At 39.9% G+C, this 20,485-nt stretch overlaps 1 protein-coding gene across 6 annotated transcripts; it reads left to right on the forward strand.

Annotated features, from left to right (window-relative positions):
- The first annotated feature begins 1,093 nt into the window (after window positions 1–1,093).
- On the forward strand, window positions 1,094–18,079 carry bod1l1 (biorientation of chromosomes in cell division 1-like 1). 6 transcript variants are annotated; one of them, XM_084042156.1, is made up of 26 exons: window positions 1,094–1,337; window positions 2,440–2,564; window positions 2,793–2,983; window positions 3,150–3,647; window positions 4,062–4,211; window positions 4,481–4,638; window positions 5,070–5,166; window positions 5,317–5,434; window positions 5,920–5,983; window positions 6,105–7,965; window positions 8,069–8,139; window positions 8,452–8,563; window positions 8,770–8,874; window positions 8,964–9,007; window positions 9,724–9,811; window positions 10,086–10,150; window positions 10,298–10,379; window positions 11,008–11,066; window positions 11,987–12,050; window positions 12,222–12,268; window positions 12,442–12,670; window positions 13,727–13,803; window positions 14,162–14,270; window positions 14,590–14,689; window positions 16,070–16,132; window positions 16,801–18,079. In XM_084042156.1, the coding sequence occupies exons 1-26, from the start codon at window positions 1,221–1,223 to the stop codon at window positions 16,922–16,924; spliced, it is 4,818 nt and encodes a 1,605-aa protein (XP_083898282.1). In that variant the 5' UTR covers window positions 1,094–1,220; the 3' UTR covers window positions 16,925–18,079. The 6 variants fall into 6 exon arrangements, with proteins under 6 accessions (XP_083898282.1, XP_083898281.1, XP_083898283.1 ...); XM_084042155.1 differs by having other exon boundaries at window positions 8,452–8,562; window positions 8,763–8,874; XM_084042157.1 differs by having other exon boundaries at window positions 8,452–8,562; window positions 8,763–8,874; window positions 12,460–12,670.
- The last annotated feature ends 2,406 nt before the right edge of the window (window positions 18,080–20,485 follow it).

Raw genomic sequence — 20,485 nt, forward strand, 5'->3', positions numbered from 1 at the left:
ACAGTTTGTTCTTCGGACATTTTCTTCAAACGTTTACCACTGTACAAGGACTTTTCCATATGGGCACAAAAGGGAGGGACACAGACAGACAGACAGACGGTTACAACGGGTATTGCATAACAGGACGGGGAATGCATTCCCTATTTGCATCATTCCCAATCCCAACCCGTGTATCATTGGTTCCCGAATGTGTACCTACGCAACGGGCACCGGTCTAGTTTCAATCACTACACACAGCATTCATTTGGATATACTTTTTTGTAGGCATTGGAGTACAATGTGGTCTCACCGGTAGCGTGGCCGAGCGGTCTAAGGCGCTGGATTAAGGCTCCAGTCTCTTCGGAGGCGTGGGTTCGAATCCCACCGCTGCCAATGTTTTTTTCCACTTGTATGTAAAACACATTTTAAGCCCAAACTCATTTCGAATTATTCAGAATGTAATTTTCCACCTCATATTGTATTTTAGACAGTCCGTTGTGTCTGTCTATCTTGGCGCCAGCTAGGCAGGTTCTCTTTAAAAGGATCCAGGATCATGTGTGTAATATGTGCCACTAGAGGTCGCTGATAGTGTTCCGTAGTCGAAGCGAAGCGACAACATTTTGCCATGGATGTATTTTGCTTATTTTCTTCCGGGTGAAAACGTTTCGAACTTTTAGCAGTGTTGCCATGTCCACTTATTATAAGCAACTTTTGGCTTTTTCTGGAAGGTTGGCAGTTGCGGATTGCGGGTTTTTGGGCTTGTTTCTAAAGTGTAGTTTCTTATTTTGGCTCGTTCCCTATGTTGTTTAAACATGCCAAGGACCACCTGAAAATATTTTATGCCCCATACAAGAGTTTGAGTCCAAAATATTCCACATTTCCCTTCTTTCCCCCCCTATTATTTAATAAATAGCAGATCTACAAGCTCACAAAGCGTCGCATCGTGACGCGTTGTGAGCGTGTAGATCCGATCGGCTATTTTCAAATAGCCGACGCATAATAGCTTAGGGTTTAAAATGCCCGTGTAGCTTCTTTTGGGCTTGTTTGCAGACCTGGTTGCTTATATCCCTCGCAGAATCTGGCAACACTGACTTTTAGAATCATAATAGAAGCAGAAAGCCCCGGTGTTGGATGAATGTGGGACATTTACCAGCGACCTGTTCGTATCGATCACATAGTTAAAAAATAGATATATCGATACGTTATTATCCATAAAAAGTACTATCTAACTGCATGTGAACATGGCAGGGTTAGCTCCCGGCGATCCACAGCTTGTGTCTATGATCGTGAACCATCTGAAAACACAGGGACTCTTCGATCAGTTCAGGAGGGATTGTCTGGCAGACGTGGATACGAAGGTCAGTTACCAGACCAGTTAACCATAACTAACGTTAGCCAGGGTGTTTCCTTGTCCTAACGTAAATATAATGAACACAAGATATGTAGATATTTCTGCTCAAGCGCAGCCTCTTCTTGGCAACTGTGGCTAGTTTACGATCACATAAACTGTAGCCCTGCCTAGAATGTCTGATATTCCATACACACAATACATTAGATGTTAGCCATAGAATATGGCTGATATTCCAGATACATTGTATGTATTCTAGCTAGCCCGCAAGCAACTCTCTAGATTCTATTTTTAATATCTGGAATCTAGAGTTGTAATACCAACCCTTAGTTGACAGCACATACATCCAAACAGAAAAGTCCTATCTGTATTAAACGACGTTAAACTCGCCAACATTTCAGGCAGCTGTACGGAAAGCTTATCTGCAAAAATCCACCATAGACATGTTATGAGCCACTTTTCTGTGAAGAAATTCCGTGCAGGTGATCATTTTTCTAAGTGTTCGAGTTTGGAAGCGCTCGTTTTCAAAAACGCAACGTCCCGCTGCCTCCTGCTTAATGTGCAATTTCGAAACAGGTGGTACGCAGGACCGTTGAGTGATTTCCAACGAGCGCTTCCAAACTCGAACACACGGAATTTCTTGACTGAAAGCAGCTCATAACATGTCTTCCGTGGTGGATTTTTATGTAACAAAAACTTTGCAGATAGAGGTTAATACAGCTGCAATGTTGGTGAGTTTAACGTCGTTTAATATAATCAGATTTTTTTTTTTAAATAGGAAAATGTGAAGTTTTGCTAAATACATATATTTTCTGCCAGAAATTACTGTCAAGTGGAAATGATACTAGTTGACAAGTACTGACTCCCAAGTCGCAGCAATTACTTATTGTGCGTACACAACATGCAGAGAATGCTGCTGAGACAAATCCCTCCATGAAAAATGCATCAAGTGTTCTATGGCTGTCTACATGGAAAACATGCAATGTATCAGCTATTCTAGGGCTAATAAAATGCATATTAGATATATTAGATCAGAATGTAGTTCCTGCACTATTTGTATTGTTCTTTTCAGTGTTGTCTATTATAGATTAAACATCCATAGTCCTTTACAGCCTGCTTACTTGAATCTGAAACAAAGAGTGGACAACTTTGTGTCCAACCACCTCTCTAACCACACATGGAGTCCTCATTTGAACAAGAACCAGCTCAGGAACAACATCAGACAACTGGTGCTACAGTAAGTGAGAAGGGAGCATTGACTTCATTATATACATACATCTCATATTCCATGCACCTTTGCTCACTCAGGCTACATACGCCTCATGAAAAAACTTGTTTACATTGTGTTGTGTTGTGTTGTGTTGTGTTGCTTTGCATTCCTTTATCTGGTGTACTTCTTACCCTCTCTTTACGGGTTGAATGCACTAAACCAAGGCTAAAGATGCTGTTCTCTTGTACTTGTCAGGTCTGGAATGCTGGAGCAGGGGGTGGACAGGATAGTAGCCCAGGTGGTAGACCCCAAAATCAATCACATTTTCAGGCCACAAGTGGAGAGGGTGGTCAAGGAATTCCTGTCCCCTGGCAGCTGCAGTGAGGAGCCCCCTCTTCCACTTGCTCCAGCAGAGATGAAACCGGACGGCATCATTCTTGAGCAGGGTACACATATAATACCTATTTAGGGGCTTAAGTAGGGGGGGGTTGCTGTTCAACATAAAAATAAAATATATTTTTGATATACACATCTGTTTACTTTCTGTGGTTTGACAAACATAATATAATTATGCATACATTTAATCAAACATCACAATTCACCCGCTCCCAGCCTCATCATCCACACCAGCCACCTCCTCGTCCCGCAGCGCCATGTCAATCCTGGACACGATAACCTCTCTCAACCAGGAGGCCAGCTCGAGGGCCATCCCCAGTGGAGACAGAGGTCGGAAGGGTCAGGCTTCAGAAGAGCTCACAGGGCTGTTTGTGGAGGAGGGTGAGCAGGACATGAGTCTCACAGATGTCGATAGCGACGAGAAGATGCCAGACGAGGCGGAAGAGGCAAATCTTGCATCAGAATTCCAAGTACTGGACGTCAAGGTGGAGGAGGCTCAGGAGCAAATGGTTTCTGCCAAAGAGGGACTGACGGAGGAGGTGCAGGTGGTGAAGGTGGAGGAGGAGACATCAGGAGGTCAGGAGCTGGTGGACGATGCTAAAGACAAGGCTGGCAGCAAGAACTCAGGCAAACACACGGAGGACAGACTGGAGGATGAGCCACTGAAACCCTCCTGTCAAATCAAGCAGAAAACCAGAGAGAGGCTGAAGGAAGGTGAGCAATTCTTTCTTTCTTTCTTATGGTCAAAACTAAGAAATGTATGTACAGGATAAATGGAATAAAGAAATGTGTAAAAAGAGCTCAGAGTCATATTGCAACTTAGAAAAACAACCTTACAAAACCACAAAAAATAATAATTTGCTGTTAGAAATTGTATTTTTCTTTCTTTCCTTTGTCTAAATTGTCGTTTATTATACTGCAGATATTGACATACCTAATCATTGATTCTTTCTATTATACTTTAGATTGGTGTTCATGTCTCCCCTTTTATCAGAGCTGATTGTCAATGTTATTATTATTATTATTAAGCTTTTCCTTTTAAACTTTCTTAATACAAGTTTGTAGTAACAAACCTTGTTATTACAACGGTAATGTTCATGTTGGATTATTCTGTCTTCTCTTAATTAGAATATTCCTTGGAGGACTCCGATCTTGATGGCCTGAGTGACATCACAGTGAGTTCTGTCCACACCAGTGACCTGTCATCATTTGAAGAGGAAAGTGACGAAGATCAGCCCCCATCCGATTCCTCAGAGGATGGAGAGCTTTTGTCAGATGGTCTGTTGATCATACCTCTGTTTATACGTTTTTAATTATTTCCTAATAACCTTTTAGCCAAGACATAAAAACAGCATCCCACCACATTTACCGAAATTAGTGAAAATCCACCTTTGTGTCCTTTCCTAATGTTGTCTTGGCTGCTGGATGACAAAGCAGTTAACAAGGTGTTAACTGCGAACACCATACAAATTGAATTTAGGCCATATGGGTGTTATTTTATGGGTGTTTCTCTATTCATGTTCTCTGTCTTTGCCCCACATTTAAAGCTGAGGAAGGAGAAAGAAAACAAGGCAGTGCAGACACTGAAGACGACAAGGAAGGCAAACCTCGTCGAAAAGCATACGTCCACAAGCCCTTCCTCTACTCCCGTTACTATAGTGACTCAGATGATGAGGTCACTGTGGAAGAGCGCCGAAGATCAGCAGTGAGTAATAGTCTTGCTGATCTATTGACTATGTTGTTAATAATCAACAAGTAATTATGAGACTCGCTCTACCTGAATTTCATCCATACATACTATGCTATTGTTTATTTTTCATAGCTTAAAGTTATTGTGGTTTCTGACCATCATTTATCATCTCCTTCTCAATAATTCCCTGCTTCACCATCATATTAACACCGGTGAGCTGCCCAGTACAATTACATTTATTCTTACTGTTGAACACTAAACAGCTGTTGCGGTTTACTGCTTTGCCCATTGGAACCTTGGTAGTCTAGTCTCTATAATTGTGCGAAATCTCCCATCCAGCACAGGGAATTAAACACCTGTTGTGTTTCTATATTAATGTCTGATGAAAACCCTGGATGTGAGCTTGTTTTCTTGCCATCTCGCTTCTTCTGCTCCTGTTCTATTAGGCCAAGGACAAAGAAGAGAGACTGCTTAAAAGACAGCAGAACAGGGAGCGTTGGGAAGAGAAACGAAGACAAAAAGCAGCTCTGGCTGAAGAACAAGGTATTGTTTATGACATGTGTCACACCTTTTATCCCTTGCTGCTGATGATCTCATTTCTCTCATACACAGTCTCAAAAATAAGTGTGAGATTGAGTATAATCTTTTAAAGAGATATTAGACTGGTATCTAATTGTACAATTCCATTGAAAGATGCAAGAAGACGGCTAAGAGACTCCCCCAGTCTGGAAGGCCCCAGGGCCAAAGAAGCTCGTAAAGAAAGGAAGGTTCTGGAAAAGAAAATGGCTCTCAAGAGGAAGCTTGACTCAAGGTGCATTTACAAAACCGTATACTGAATACAAACAATGGCTGCATGAAGCCTGCGGCAAAAATGATATTATGATTTATTTTATGATTGCAATTTTGTTGATACTGTGAATGTGGTTATTATCCCAACATCAATATCCTACTATAATTCTAGTAACCTCTGTGCGTGCGTTTGTAGTGGTGGTGGTGAAGCTACCCGGTTCTCCCCACTGGCTGGACCAATTGCTCTGATTTTGCACACAGCCATTGACCATTACCATCTGAACTTAACTGTGAAGCCCGTTTTTCAATTTCATCAAATCTCAGCTTCTTATTAACGTTTTTGTGTCAAAGAATGTCGTCCCATAGCTGCGGCTGCCCAGCTATGGGACAAACTGCCTCCCGGGTTGCCAGATCATGTGCGTATATCCCCCCACGGCTGCGCCGACCGGGTATGGTCTAGTTTAGATAATTGGCATAAGATACTTAGATATCATATTTGCTCCTCAGGAAAGAAGGCATTGTGTCAAGCAAGAGCAAAGGAGATGCAGGTGGAGAAAGCTCTAAGAAAGGAGTAAGTCAAAGTAACCATGGCTGGATACATTTAGGAGTATTAAAGTAGTATACAATTTGACACAGAGTTGTTATTGTATCGTAATGTATTTTGTGTGTTTTGCCTCTTGTCGCTCCAAAAGGAAGTGAAGCCTTCGTCCTCAAAGGCATCACAAGCTAAGCCGGTCAGACGAACATCAGAATCTGTATTATCAGATGAGAGACACAGGAAATCTGGTAGCATCTCAGAGGATTCCAGCGAACCAAAAAAGTTGCCAGACAAAAGCCGTACACATTCCTTCATCCTGGAATTGGAGCAGGGCTCCCAGGAGTCACTGAAACATCGGTCCTTTGGAAAATTTGATCGGCTTCCCCGCAAGGAGCTGCACTCTAAAGAGCGCAAAGAGAGAGAACGCAGCCTGTCCGACGACCGCACTAAGCTTAAACCGAAAATGGAGAAGAGAGTTGAGTCCCAAGCAGACGAGACCCAACAGAAGGAGGGCATCAGTGTTAAAGTGACCTCTGATGAGAAAGGAGAGAAGAGACCCAAGGTCAAAAGTGAAAAGAAAATGCTAGGAACCACTAGGGAAGCGAGAGTCTCTGAAGGTGTGGCCGACGAGGGGGCTTTGAGAGATGCCACTTCCAAGAAGTCAAAGACCCCAGCTGTGGATGCTGCTAAAGCAGAGAAGGATAAGGAGAAAGACAAAGACAAAGACAAACTTCGGGATAAGGACAAAGAGAAAGTAAAAGAAAAAAATAAAGGAGAGAAGACAGTTCTAGGTAAAAGTGAAGCTAAGCAGTTAATACGCCCAGATTCTGCAGGTTCCTCTGAGGACAGGTCAGACATGGAGCCAGGTCCTGACAGCAGTAAGAAAAAAGAAAAGCACCCCAAGGAAGTCGTGAAAAAAGTAAAGGGCCACACTGATGACAAGCAAGTAGAGAAGCCCAAATCTAAATCTGACACCAAAGACGGCGAGAGAGAGAAGACTAAGGCGGAACTAGAAAGCCAGAAATTGAGCAAAGCTAGCTCTGAAACCGAGAAAGATCCAAGGAAATCGAAGCCCACAGAAAAGGGAAAGGCTGTGGAAAAATCCAAATTGAAGTCTAAGGAGGAAGTGAAAACTGCCAAGACTGACAAAAAAATCCAGAGTTTGGAGGGCAAAGGTAAAGGAGTTTCAACTGTGGTCAAACATGAACAGCAAACAAAAGAAAAGAAAAAAGAGGCAAGTGCAAAGGAACAGAGGAGGACCCCGGAAGACACTCCACAAGATAAATTGGAGAGAAGTGCCAAAAAAAGGTTGGAGAAGAAGGATACAATTTCAGAAAAGAAAGAAGAGAGCTTAGAGGAGAAGAAGGCAGACAAAACCGACAAGTCTGAAAGGTCTCTGACGCCTTCTGTTTCCTCGCCATGTCCTGAGTCGGAAGAGCCTCCTAAGAAACGAGCTCTTCTCCAAGATACAAGCACAGACTCCGAACCTACTGCTACCACCATTGTTACCTCTGTGTCCGAAGACACTTACGACGCACTTAGTGACATCACTCCCGAGCCAGACGACGGCGAGGCGGAGCTTCGACTCGGCGAGCTGGAAACGCGTCCCATGCCACCTGAGGCAGATGCTCTGCTGACTCTGATGGACATATGTACATCGGCAGACGCAAGACTTGTGCATGACGTTTGTCAGGAGGAGGTTGCCGCCCCTGAGGTCATGGCCCCTGAATTGACACTCATTGATGTTGACATGAAGATGAAAGAGGCAGCTTTGACCCTGCTTTCTATGGACCCCGATAGCACTTTGTCTCCCAGTCTAATCGCAGCAGACTCCAGAGAAGATGGTGAGGTGAATCCGCCTCCACCAATGGATAGCACCACTACACTTGAAAAGGAGCCGAATGTTACTGAGATTGTTCAAACGGTGGCTGAGAACGATCAAAGGACTACTACATTGCCACCAGCTCTATCTCAGGAGGTGGATAAGCCTGTTACTGAAAAAACAGACAGCACAGGTAAATTGAAAAAAGTGAATCTGTTGTAAATATCAGATTCATACTCAAGTGAGTACAGTATGTGTTTGTGTTTTTCATAAGCTAAATATGTTCCCTTTTGTAGATGCCCCTGATGTTGTGGAGAGAGAAACGGACGTGCCACAGGTACAAACATCTGGTTCATTCGCTCCTGAGGTGACAACACATTTTTGTGCCTTCAGTTCCAATAGAAAAAAACTCCTGCACACCGTCTTATGTTTTGGGACGTTTGGTCTTCTCCTACGCACCTGTTGCTTTTCGTGCTTTCATTTCTGCCAGATTAAAATTCATATTAAATACATATTTTGATGCAGATGCTCTGATAAGCTTTCAGTGAATATCCCATTTAGGAAATGCTCTGTCAAGTTCAGCAGGACCTTTTTAGATCTAAAAAGCAAGATCCCGCTGCCTTTCATCATTTATCATCTTTCATCTTTAAATCAAACCATTGTTCTTTCACATGTGTAGGATGATAAAACCACCTCAAATGAACAACAGGCTCAGTTAGCTGAAGAAAAAGTTGTTGAAAGTGAAACTGTTCCTGAGGTACAGCCTGTTGAGGAACTAGCTGATGTACAAGGTATTTCACATGTCTGCTTTCATGGCTATTTTATTATTATATTTCACTATGACAATTATTGCTCTGTAATAAAATTGGTTGTTATCCAGAAAGGAAATTCAAGTTCATTGTTATTTGAACTGGCTTGCTTGTAAAAATACAGAAAAGAATGAAAGTGCTAGTAGTGAAGAATTATTACATTATATTCTGCAACATTTCTGGTGCAGATTCTCTTATATCCGAAAGTGAGGAGACCAAAGATAGAAAAATAGAAGCCATTGTTTCTGATCCACTTCCTGTAGAACAAACAGCAGACACTTCCTGCAGACATGGTGACGACTTGTATCTTGCTTCTTCCAAACAATTAGCAGCTTTCCCTTTAGCTTTCCAGTGTCCTCATCTGCTTGTTGTTTGTTTTTAGATGAAATCCAGTCAAATGTGGCAGCGGTCAAGACAGCTACTAAGGTGAGTTATCATTAATTTATACTGATATAAACAATTTGTGGTCTGAAAAGTTGAAAGTGGAATGCAGACCAATGTTGTGGAGGCACTGACCACGATTAAAGTGCAGTAATGTGGAAAAAGTAGTTGAAAGTAGTGGCGCCAGGATTTACTTTTAAGGTGGGAACACGAAAGCGATATGTTGTTCGGGCACACTTTCATTTTTATTTATTTTTTGCCTATGGTAACTAAAACTTGCCAGAGGTGGACGATGTGTGTATTGAGGTAGAACTATTAAAACAGTACAAAAAAGTTCAGTCAATAGAACATGTAAATGTTTGTTTTTATTACACATGATTATATAATATGATCACAAAAGGTATTACATACAGATACGAATGATCATAACACATCACAACCTATCACAAAGACGCGCTCCGAGCAGTGAGATCGGCCAATATACAAACATCGTATAGGCCTGCTTGGCTACACAAAGGGTGACACAGACAACATACTGATGGAATCGATCAGTTTCACTAACTGGGTCAGTGCTCGAAGCAGGCAAGGCATTTGCCTACGTCGCCCACTCCTGGCGCCGCCACTGGCTTGTCGTACATTCATAACTTCGATGCAACCTTGGCTATGAGTGTGTGACATTTTTTTCTTTTCCCCGAAGCATTATGGTCATAATTCAGTGAGCAATGTTGAAGTTCAGGGTGGTCTGTTGAATAATACTGTAGGTTGAGAAAATGGAAGATGAGAGCAACCAAGCCAAGAAGGACGCAGAAGATGAGGACAACCAGGCCAAGATTGATGTAGATAATATTAGTAAGTGGTTCATCTACTGTAACTTTACTTCATATTTAGGACTGCACAGCCAATGCAGTTACCTATTACAGTTTCACAGTTTATACAATCAATAATGGAAACAATGCCATTAAGAAATATTGAAATATGTAATTTATAACACCTAACATCTATTATTAAAGTACTATATTTTTCTTAAATGCAAAAGTGCAACCAAATGTACACCTGAGCTCATACCAATTTACCAAACCTATAAAATACAGTCAACGTTTTCTCTCTTCACTCTCTCCTTTAGATAAGGATCATAATGTAACACAACTGGAAGAAAATGTTGCACAAGAAAACAAAGACCCACAAAATGTAAGACTTTTCTTTTAGCTGTGTTCAGAAAGTGAATAGAAATTGAAATGTATATAAATTACTTATATTGTCCTTATCTTTCCTCATTGGTCTCATTTTTCTATATTGCTCTCCCTTTGCCTTTTGCTTTCTCCATTTCTCTCTCAGGTGGAGTGTGATGCTCCTGACAACTCTGTGGAGGTCAGAGAAACAAGACGTTCACGACAAACCAAACTAATCAAACAAACCAGTGAGTCTTGTGGGCTCTGGAAATTGATTTCTCGTAACATGTTACTGTTAACACACCCAAAAAAGGGGGGGGGGGGGATATCACTTTTTACTTAAACAGCACACCTTTTATTTACTTTATTTTGGTGCCCCTTTTCAGAGGCATCCTCTCTATGGTAAAACTATGCTATTTGACTTAAATTAGCTTCTCTCATTAACATTATTTGACAACGCTATCCAACAACAAGCAGGAAATCTTAGCATTTTCATAACACGTTGATCATTTTTCGCTGAATATTTGTTAAAGAGCTTTGTTTAACTACAGAATATCTGCTCCGACTTGCTGACGTCTTCAAAGTCTGCCCATCTTGTTGACATCTGTTCCTCTGGATTTATTTAATCTTTTATATTTAAACGATCTATTCTCTCTCTCTCTCTCTCTCTCTGTGTGCTTGTCTATATTCCCAGCTTGTCGGAAATATAATGATATTGATTTAAAAAAAGGATAGTGTTGTCAACTGATATAAGCTAATTTACATCAAATACCATAGGGTTACAATGGACAGTATGCCCCCATGAAGTGGTATGGCTTCAGTGGTGATGTGTTGCTGGTCTGGTGTATTGCTGATTGTTAAGACTGTATTTTTCAGGTAGTGCCTCCGATTCAGACAGACAAGAAGATGAAAAGGGATCAGACTTGTCAGAAAAGGTAATTGTTTGGGTTCTTGTTGTATGTTTAAAATGATGTTGATCTTTGGTAGAACCCTGGATTATATCTACCTACCTGGCCATGACATATGGTAGATGAATCATATCTCTGTTGCTTCGGTGCTTAATTGTCTCAAATAATTGTGATTAACGATTTAATTGTGTTTTTGGCATTGAACGTTGGAGCATATGAATGAAAATTACATTTCTGTTTGGCCTTTTAGGCTTCGTAATGTAAAATTGCACAGGGCAGATATGACAAATAACATATATGAAGAAATGACTGACATATTTAATCATTTTATATGTTAAAAAAATCTACATCTACAAGCTTACAACGTGTCACTTTGCGACACGTAAGCTTGTAGATCAGCTATTTCAGCTGTTTTTGGAAAATTCAACATGGAATTAATTATGACGATTATGCAAAATAATTGCGATTATGTCAAATAATTGCGATTTTAGACTATTAGTAATATTTGTGACAGGCCTAATTCTTAGTACATAAATGAACCCGAAAATGCAGATTCTGTCAATATATTAAAAAATAAGTCCTGGTACTTAGTTTTGGTTAAGTAAAATGCAAAAATATTTTTGTAATATTACAATAACACTAGTGCCACAAAAATCCATGTGACAATGTCTGCACAGTAGACCGACTAGGCAGAAAAAAGGATACATTTTTTTAAATATATAATTGTATAGACGGAATCGGCTTTGTTCACGTTCATTTATGGGAAGGAATTGCTACTTCCGGTTACATGCTCACAGAGTGCAGAAGCAACAGATTCAGATGATCGCCAATATTGGTACTTTATTATGCCCAGGTAGCTACACAACACACCGTTCTATCAAAGTTCAACCACGCTTTAAATGGCGTGTGATTATATAACCTCAACTCCTTCCACTTCTGTTTTTCAGGAGGGGAGAGCAGAAGGAAGGGTGACACGTAAACGAAAACTACCTTCAACGTCAAAGAACTCTGGTATTGTGGCTGTGTCTTACGTTTGACACTTTTAGTCTCTTTTAACAAAAGTACATTTTTGGTGATTTACATACATTCAATCAAAAGTTTACAGGTAATGTTTTGTTAATACTTTGTTTAAGGGAAAGGAATTTGTATGAAAATTGTTTTTTATTTTCTTAAATGGATCAGGGGAGGATGGAGATAAAAAGGAGAGCCAAGAGGAACCGTCTGCTGAGGTGAGGGAATTCCATTAAAATAAAAATTATATGTAATTTTTATGTTTTGGTTTGCATCAATGAGAATTTATGTGGTGATTTTATTAATTTGTGAAAAAAACAGTTAGTATATTCATGGCTTTGCCCAACAATAGCAATCCACTGTACTTCTTTGGTTCCATGTGTTGGCTCAGACAACTTTGTTTCCACAGGAAACTGAGCAGGAGAAAGTTGCAGAAGCCAAAACGCCACGCAGAGGACGGTCATCCAAAACCACCACCGATGAAGAGGAACAACTCGGAGGGCAATCATCCAAACCCACCACCGAAGAAGAGGTACAACCTAAAGAGACAGAGATGTCAGAAGAGATGCCCACTCGCAGGGGCAGGCGATCCGGAGCCCAGGCAAAGGATACCACTGACAGTAAGCTGCTTATTCATGATATTGCTCTTAATATTGTAATTCGATATGACCGAAAAAGAGCCCCCACCTATGACTGACAACGAGTACTACTAATGACAGTGGTGGAAAGTAACTAAGTACATTCACTCAAGTACTGTACTTTACTGGAGTATTTAAAAATGTCAGTACTTTTACTTCTACTCCACTACATGTCAGAGGCAAATATTAGTTACTAGTTAGTTTGTAGATTTTGATTATTATTACAAAACATACATTACCCACTTGTGCCCTACAGTATATACATTTCGGCCATTTGAAAATAACCGATCTAGAAGTTCACAATGCGTCGCGATGCGATGTATTTTGAGCTTGTAGATCTGCTATTTTCTAAAGATTTGTAGACATTTGAGTCATAATGAGTTCTTTTACTTTTGTACTTTAAGTATATTTTGATACCAATACTTTTGTACTTTTACTCAAGTAAATTTTGAATTCCGGACTTTTACTTGTAACAGAGTATTTCTACATTGCAGTATTGATTCTTTTACTTAAGTAAATCATTTGAGTACTTTTTACACCACTGGGTAATGATGGCAATGATGCTAACATATACAACAGACAGTAATGCATTTATCAACATGAGGGGGAACTTGTACAGCTACTATACAACTATTGTGTTACAATGGGTGCGTTCATAAACTCACTCTTGAGAACACCGGAGCACACTTGACACACTTGCCAATGCTATTCTCATTCGTAAATTCCAACATAATTCTTATCTGTGTTCTGTCACCTTCTGATGTGAGTGCACAGATTCCACAGCAGGGCGTCAGAGTGGATTTCCGATTTTCAACCAATATATTCAAATATATTAGATATTTAATATATTGCCGCTGAGTCTTAGCTAGCTTATGTTGTCTTATTCAAGAAGTGCTTTCCTCTTTGTGTATCTAGGTGAGCACTACTGTGAACTTGAGATAATTTAAATTAGTTTAACTAAAAGGTTTGTGTACTTTAATCAAATGAACGTGTGACTTGACCTGGGATTTCCCTACCCCCCCCCCCCCCTGTACTTAGGTCAGCAGTCTCCTTTGGTGAGCCAGCCCCAGCCAGGAGACGAAGAGGAACAGTCTACTGAAAACAAAACAGATCATGTATGTGTATGCCAGTAAAACCCACAATTAAATGACGTGTCTTTCTTGACATTGACTGATTGACATCTTTATGGACAAAATGCATATGCATGTGTATAAACATATTTGTACATATCTGTCTAAAGGACAAAACACAGTAAATTCATACATTTATTCAGTGGTAGTGGTGTTTTAGATTTATGTTGAATGATTCATTAATGGATTGAGTCACCTTCACACACACACACACACACACACACACACACACACACACACACATATATATATAGACCACCGTAATAACAACCACATATTGTACATAATTATGTGTGTGAGTCCCTGTAAATTGTAAGTGCTAAGGATTTAATAATCTCCCTAGGTCGAGGGGGATGAACAGCCACAGGAGGAGCAGGAGACTGCTCAAAAAAAGCCTGGAAGGAGGGGCAGACCCTCCAAGGGAGCTGCAGGAGTAGCCACTGAGGACCCTGGTAGGGCCTATTTATGCTCCCTAACAGTATCCCTTTACTGGTCCATTTGGGTCAACCTTTACACACTTGCTGTATTAGAAATGTTGAACTGATTGAAATCATAGCAATTTTACCTTGCACATAATTAATGTGAGATGACCATGGACTCACTCTGAAGCGTTGTGATGCAATCTATTCCTCATCTGGGACTTTCCGACAAAAAAATAATTATTAGCCTTTGAGCCTTCACGTGAAATTTGACTCCCTGTCTTTGTAAAATCATATCACGTTGAAAACCAAAAAAAAAGAAAAAATATATGATCTTTGTTTTTCTTTACAGCCGATACAAAGGACAAAGAGAAGGAGCAGAACGATGAGGAAGAGGATGATGACACCAAGAGCAGAACAACGCGGTCTGCAGCTCGTCTGGAGGCTGAACGGTACTTTTTGTTGTTACTACTCAGCTAGTATTTTTTTTTCATTTTGGTAACACTGTTACAGTTACTGGTATTTCAATGGCGCGTTACTCGTCACTTTATGTGAAAATAGCCAACAACAACGTAAGAGGATTAAAGGTTTATTATGATCCGACTTCTACTCTCACACTCTAGTCCCGTTTGTGACCTCCCCCCTCCACCCCACGTAACTAGTTACTTTTATAATGCACTTACTAGTAATGTAACTAAGTTACTTTTTGAAAGCAGTAACTCATTTAAAGTAGCTTGCCCAACACTGGTCATCACTAGGACAAACATGATGTTACAATGTTATATCCTAATATACATTGCAATATATGTGCCTGACCCTCGGAGCTCCAATGTCAGTAGATCCTGCATGTCATTTTGTCTCCAGACAATCAAAGGTTGTGATTTGAAATGTGAGTGTAGGGTTTTTGCAGGCCCACATTCGCTGGGCAAGACCTCCACAAGCGGACATCAGACAATGTAAGGCAGGGGGCAGTGTACGGTCGACTTGTCTCTAAATGGGCATATTTATTTTCATAATCATCACCAATAAGAATAGAACTAGGCTACTTGACCATAATACTGTTGATATAACGTAGAGATTTGCCTAAAGACATATTTTAAAATGCAGGGATTAATCACAACTGCCATGTGCCAGTGATGTGCATTGACAGTCTTTAAACGGACATGGTGATCTTTATAATGTTGACCAATAAGAACAAACCTACTTCACAAAACATACTACTTACTTTACTTAACTTCATAAGAACAATGTTTGTGCAAATAAGAGATTTCCTGAAAAATATATATTTTGCATAGAATATTTACTACAGTGTAACTTTGATGAGTTTGCATTTCAATCTGGAGCCTTGGCTTGCATCGGCTGTACTGCATGCCTGTGATTGACTAGGAGGGACAAGACACAAGAGCATTGAGAGTGTTGATCCCTTAACCCATAGCCTATACCCATAGGACACATATCCCATTGTGTGGAGGGATGATTGCTCTGTGGTTATTCATTCAGAAAAATGATATGGTAGTCATTGACCGATTTTAGAAAAATATTCGGCAGTTGAGGTCCTTGGCATTATTGTAGTATGCAAAATATTATGCTAATCGGCGTATGCTAGTAGTTTGCGAGATTAGCTCTCACAGGACTGAACGCAATATCTAATAGTAGTAGTTGTCTTAGGAAGAGAGTGTGTAAACATGCAGTGGTGCAAGTGTCATCAGTGCATCAGTATGACACCAGTCCAGTCTGCCACAGTAGCTTAAAATCCATAATGGCTGAGATGTGTATACAATTGAAAATGACTGTTTCATTCTTCATTCTTTTTTTGGTATTTTTTTTTATAGAAACAAGCCGAGTAAGCCGTCTACACGAGCCAGTAAACAGGGCAGTAAAGAGGAGAGCACACGGTAAGTCTCACTCATCAAATTACGGTATAATTGGTCATAATTGGTACACCTTGAGGCAAGACAAACTTGACACTTGTCTTGCCTCAAACAGCCCACACTGCACAGATTAGCCCACACTGCACCGATGGGTTTTCTACTTATTTTAATACATCCATGGTTGCCTCCTCAATGACCAAATACAGTTTCCATCTGGAAAATGATGCCGCCCCACATCTCTTCTCCTAATATGCTGATTGGCTTGAACTTGACAGAGTACGGATGACGATGCCCAAGCAAGGATTCTTTTTTTTAAATCAGGCTCTGGGCCTCTTCTGATATGTGTCACATAAGATGAATGCAATGAGTTTACAGTTGGCCAGAGTGACAGCTGGCATAAACAAAGAAAAATAAGAAAATGCATGCATCGCTTTCTGGTCTACATGGATTGCTTTCTCTCTGCATCTGTAGAGCTGATAGTATATGAATTCTTAAGTCATTGTAGTTGGATTTGTTTTCAAGTGGCCCATCTATAGTAATTATAGTACTTTTACACTTATTGCAATATAGTTTGCACTACGGTTATTTGTTGCCAAGTTGCTCATAGCTAGTGAAAAGTTGCCTTTTTACTAGCGACGAAGTAACACCTTCGTCAAACCCACCAATACTTATTCCTTGTTTTCCCTTCACAGTGGAGCAAGAGGGCAAACAGCAGCTGCGAAGGGAGGCCGTAAACGAGAACCCAGCCCCCCTGCGGTACGCACCCGAGGAGGACAGAAGTCAGATGAACCCCCCGCCAAGAGAGCCAATCGTTGATCACCTGAAGTAGAATCCTTTCCCCAGACAGCGATTATTATTTTAAATATATATTTTTTTCACTCCCACAGCATAGTGTTGTTACTGCTCTTAAAAACCTTTTTAATTTCGTATCAAATTCACATTGCAGGAGAAAAAAATGATGGCTACTTCCTGTCCAGTATGAACTCCTGTGTTTTGTTCGAAGTTTGGTTACCGCATTCAGTACGGTAAGGGATCACTGGCTAGCAGCATTGAAAAGCTCTGTGAAGTATTATAATACTTATACCCAATGATTATAGATCCTTAATCTTAAGGATTTGTGGAAGAATCCCACTGATACCTTCTACTGCACTACAGCCATATGGTTTGGATCTGACGGCTTTCTTCCATCACTTCTTCCGTAATGCTTAGTGAGAGCATTTAGGGCCAATCATGGCCTTATGTGTAGTTGGGGTGAATTTAGTAAGGAGAGGGTTAAAAATGAACTGCAGAGTCGACTGCTTCACCTTTTTTTAGGCAAGCTGTTGCACATTGAATTGCTGTTTGAATGTGAGTGGATTTGTTTTGATCTCTAGTGCGATCAGTGATCACTTAGTTTGCACCTCTGCTTTACAGCTCCACATACATGTACATAGAATCACTGTGAAGCATCAAGCTGTCATTGTGAATATGAATATGCATTCTGTGAATGTAAAAAAGTGTTTTCCTCCCCACTATATTTTTTAAGTATTTGGCTTTTATACTTCATTGCTCATAACATGGTTTTATTTTATTTTTACCTTAATTTTTGAATGCTAGAATTGTACTGGACATTGACAGGAAAAATGTGAAGTCATTAAAATATACTTGTTTTTATCTCCTCAAACTGCTACATATTCTTGTTGAAATGTTTCTGAAAACGGCTGGTGTAGAATACAATTTAGTCTAGTTATTGATATTGTGTTGGAGCTAGATTGGATTTCTAATAGCGTGCATGAGATCTCTACCTGTCAGTATAGATTTTGATTTTCTTTTTTATCCATTTAATGTTTCCCAACATACATTTATGTGCTTCTTAATATCTGTGGTCCATATGGTCCATATTTCTATTTTTGTAACAAGGTCACTGAGCTTGTATTGTGCTGTTAGTGTTTGAACTAAATAAATGCCTTGCAGATCAATAGGCCTACTTAATCAGTTTAGTATCCTTCTCTTAATGTTGGCTTAGATCTTGTAGCCTACTGTTCTATTTTAATCTCAGTTTATACGGTTTATTACTGAATCCATTGATAGGGCTCACACAAATTTCAAGCATTTACTTAAAGCAAATGATTTCGTGAGAAGTATGATAGTCTAATATGGCCTATGGTTGTAGACTACATATCTGGCCAGTGATTTCCAAAACCATGTTGACTTTATTTTACAAGCTTGAAAGTTGTAGGGGGAACAAAAATGTTGAGACCGTTGAATAGCGGTCTGGTACTAAATATACAGATTGTCATTCACCCTTATTAAGCGTATATCTCTTAAGTGTTATCTCATACTCATAGTAGGCTATCCCATATTTCTAGATCGCTGAGCTGTCCGTATGTATAAATAGCGGAGACATTAACCAATCACTTTCAAGGGAGAAAAAAGCGAGTACATTCCTTTCGACTAATGGAGGATAAAACTGACAAACTAAAAATGAAATATTCCACTATCGTTAACACGTTAAGAGTAGCCTACTTAAATCACTGCTCCTGAATCCAAAACCGTGGAGAAACGTTTAAGCTATGAAAGGTTGGAAATTATTTTTTGGAGAGCCTAATAAATGCAGTTTTCCGTCCATTCCTGCGTAATTCCTTAAGGTGTGCACTGCAGGTAGCCTATTTCTTGGCACTGGAATCCAAGCCCTAAAAATATTGGGCTAACACCTCTTATTTAAAGTTGTGGATCGATCAACTTGCATTTAGCAACGCTTGTTTTCATTATTGATGCCATTGCAATGCAGGAATCTGTTGCTAATCGCTATATTAGTTAAGTTTGTGCTCTGGAGGAGTCCTATCAGTAATATATTAAAATTGTATTTTTAAGTTAAACCTTTAAGTTAAATGAATTATTTCCATAGACTTAAAAATCATTGTTTTATTTGATGGCCTTCCTGCCTAACCCTAACCCTATGTTTTAACTACAACAATGTATTTGCCTTAAATTTGGGAACGCTTCTGAACTGAGTGTTGAGAGTTGATTTTAAAGACTATAGTAGGCTACTGCTATAAGCTATTAGTCCAATAGTCCATGTAAACTGATGTGATCATAGCATATACTGATGTCTTGTGCCAGTATATGTTTTCAGACAGATTAGCAGAATGGGCCAAATTTTATTTCTGGAAATTTAGAGGCAACGTTGATGTTTATGCTGTTTCCAGTTCTGGACAATAAAAGCAGGATGTGTAGATAAGTTTCAGTCTGATCAGACTGGCAGGAACCCAAAGCAGGTCAAGAGAACCTGTAGCCCAAAATATGCCCATGGACCCAGTTATTGCCAGTGGTGGAAAGTAACTAAGTACATGTACTCAAGTACTGTACCTAAGTACAATTTTGAGGTATTTTTTACTTTCCAATTTCAAATACTTTGGCAAATATTGTACTTTTACTCCACTGCAATTATTTGAACATTTTAGTTACTAGTTACTTTGTAGATTTTGATTATTATTAAAAAACATACATTAACCACTTCAACCCTATATACATGTAGACCTACATTTTGATGCCAATACTTTTGTACTTTTACTCAAGTAAATTTTGAATTCTGGACTTTTACATGTAACAGAGTTTTTCTACATTGCATTGATACTTAAGTAAAAAATGTGAGTACTTTTTCCACCACTGGTGGTTTAACACAACTGTCAAACACAATAGGACCATTTGGATCTGAACAGAGGAGGTAAAGTGAACAGCCCTCTGTATTGGGAGCGGTCTTTCCTCTGTACTGGGGATTTGGCCAAGGCGACTGGCAGCGAATATAATGGCAGCCCATTCAGCCGCTCTCCTCTCATAAGACATAAAAGTTAACAGGTGTTTAACGTCACAAGTGTTTCATATGAGAGTCACAGAAATAGAGACGGGCAGCATAGGGAGGGGTGGTGGTGGCTATACAGATTTCTTTCTCCATATTTTTTGGGAGTATTGAAATAATTCCCTTTGGCTATATTATGGTAAGAGTTGAAGCCTCCTGACTGCGGATTGACACATGCACGCCAATGTGCAGACAGACCGCTCCATGAGAAAAATATAGGGTACATTTTTGTCCACTGACCAGCTTTTTGAGGTCAAACTAAGTGGTTGCTTATAAGCCAGGTCGTAATAAATGATGAATTAAATTTTTATTTGATAAAAATGCAAGTTAGCCCATACTTTTGTAAATGATTATTTTTGGAATATCCCTAAGCTTTGTTTTTGACAACCATTTCATGACGGTAGCCTATAGTCTACATTTTTCAGCCCATTTTTCCTATTATAACACTGAATATTTTTAGCGGTGCCAGCCACTCTACATTTGACGGTGTGTGTTTGTCCGTCCGTCCGAGCACGGCATAAACAGCTGCAGCAGATTAC

This window comes from Gymnoscopelus microlampas (assembly GCF_963454915.1).
Source record: "Gymnoscopelus microlampas genome assembly, chromosome: 18".
Taxonomy (NCBI): Eukaryota; Metazoa; Chordata; class Actinopteri; order Myctophiformes; family Myctophidae; genus Gymnoscopelus; species Gymnoscopelus microlampas.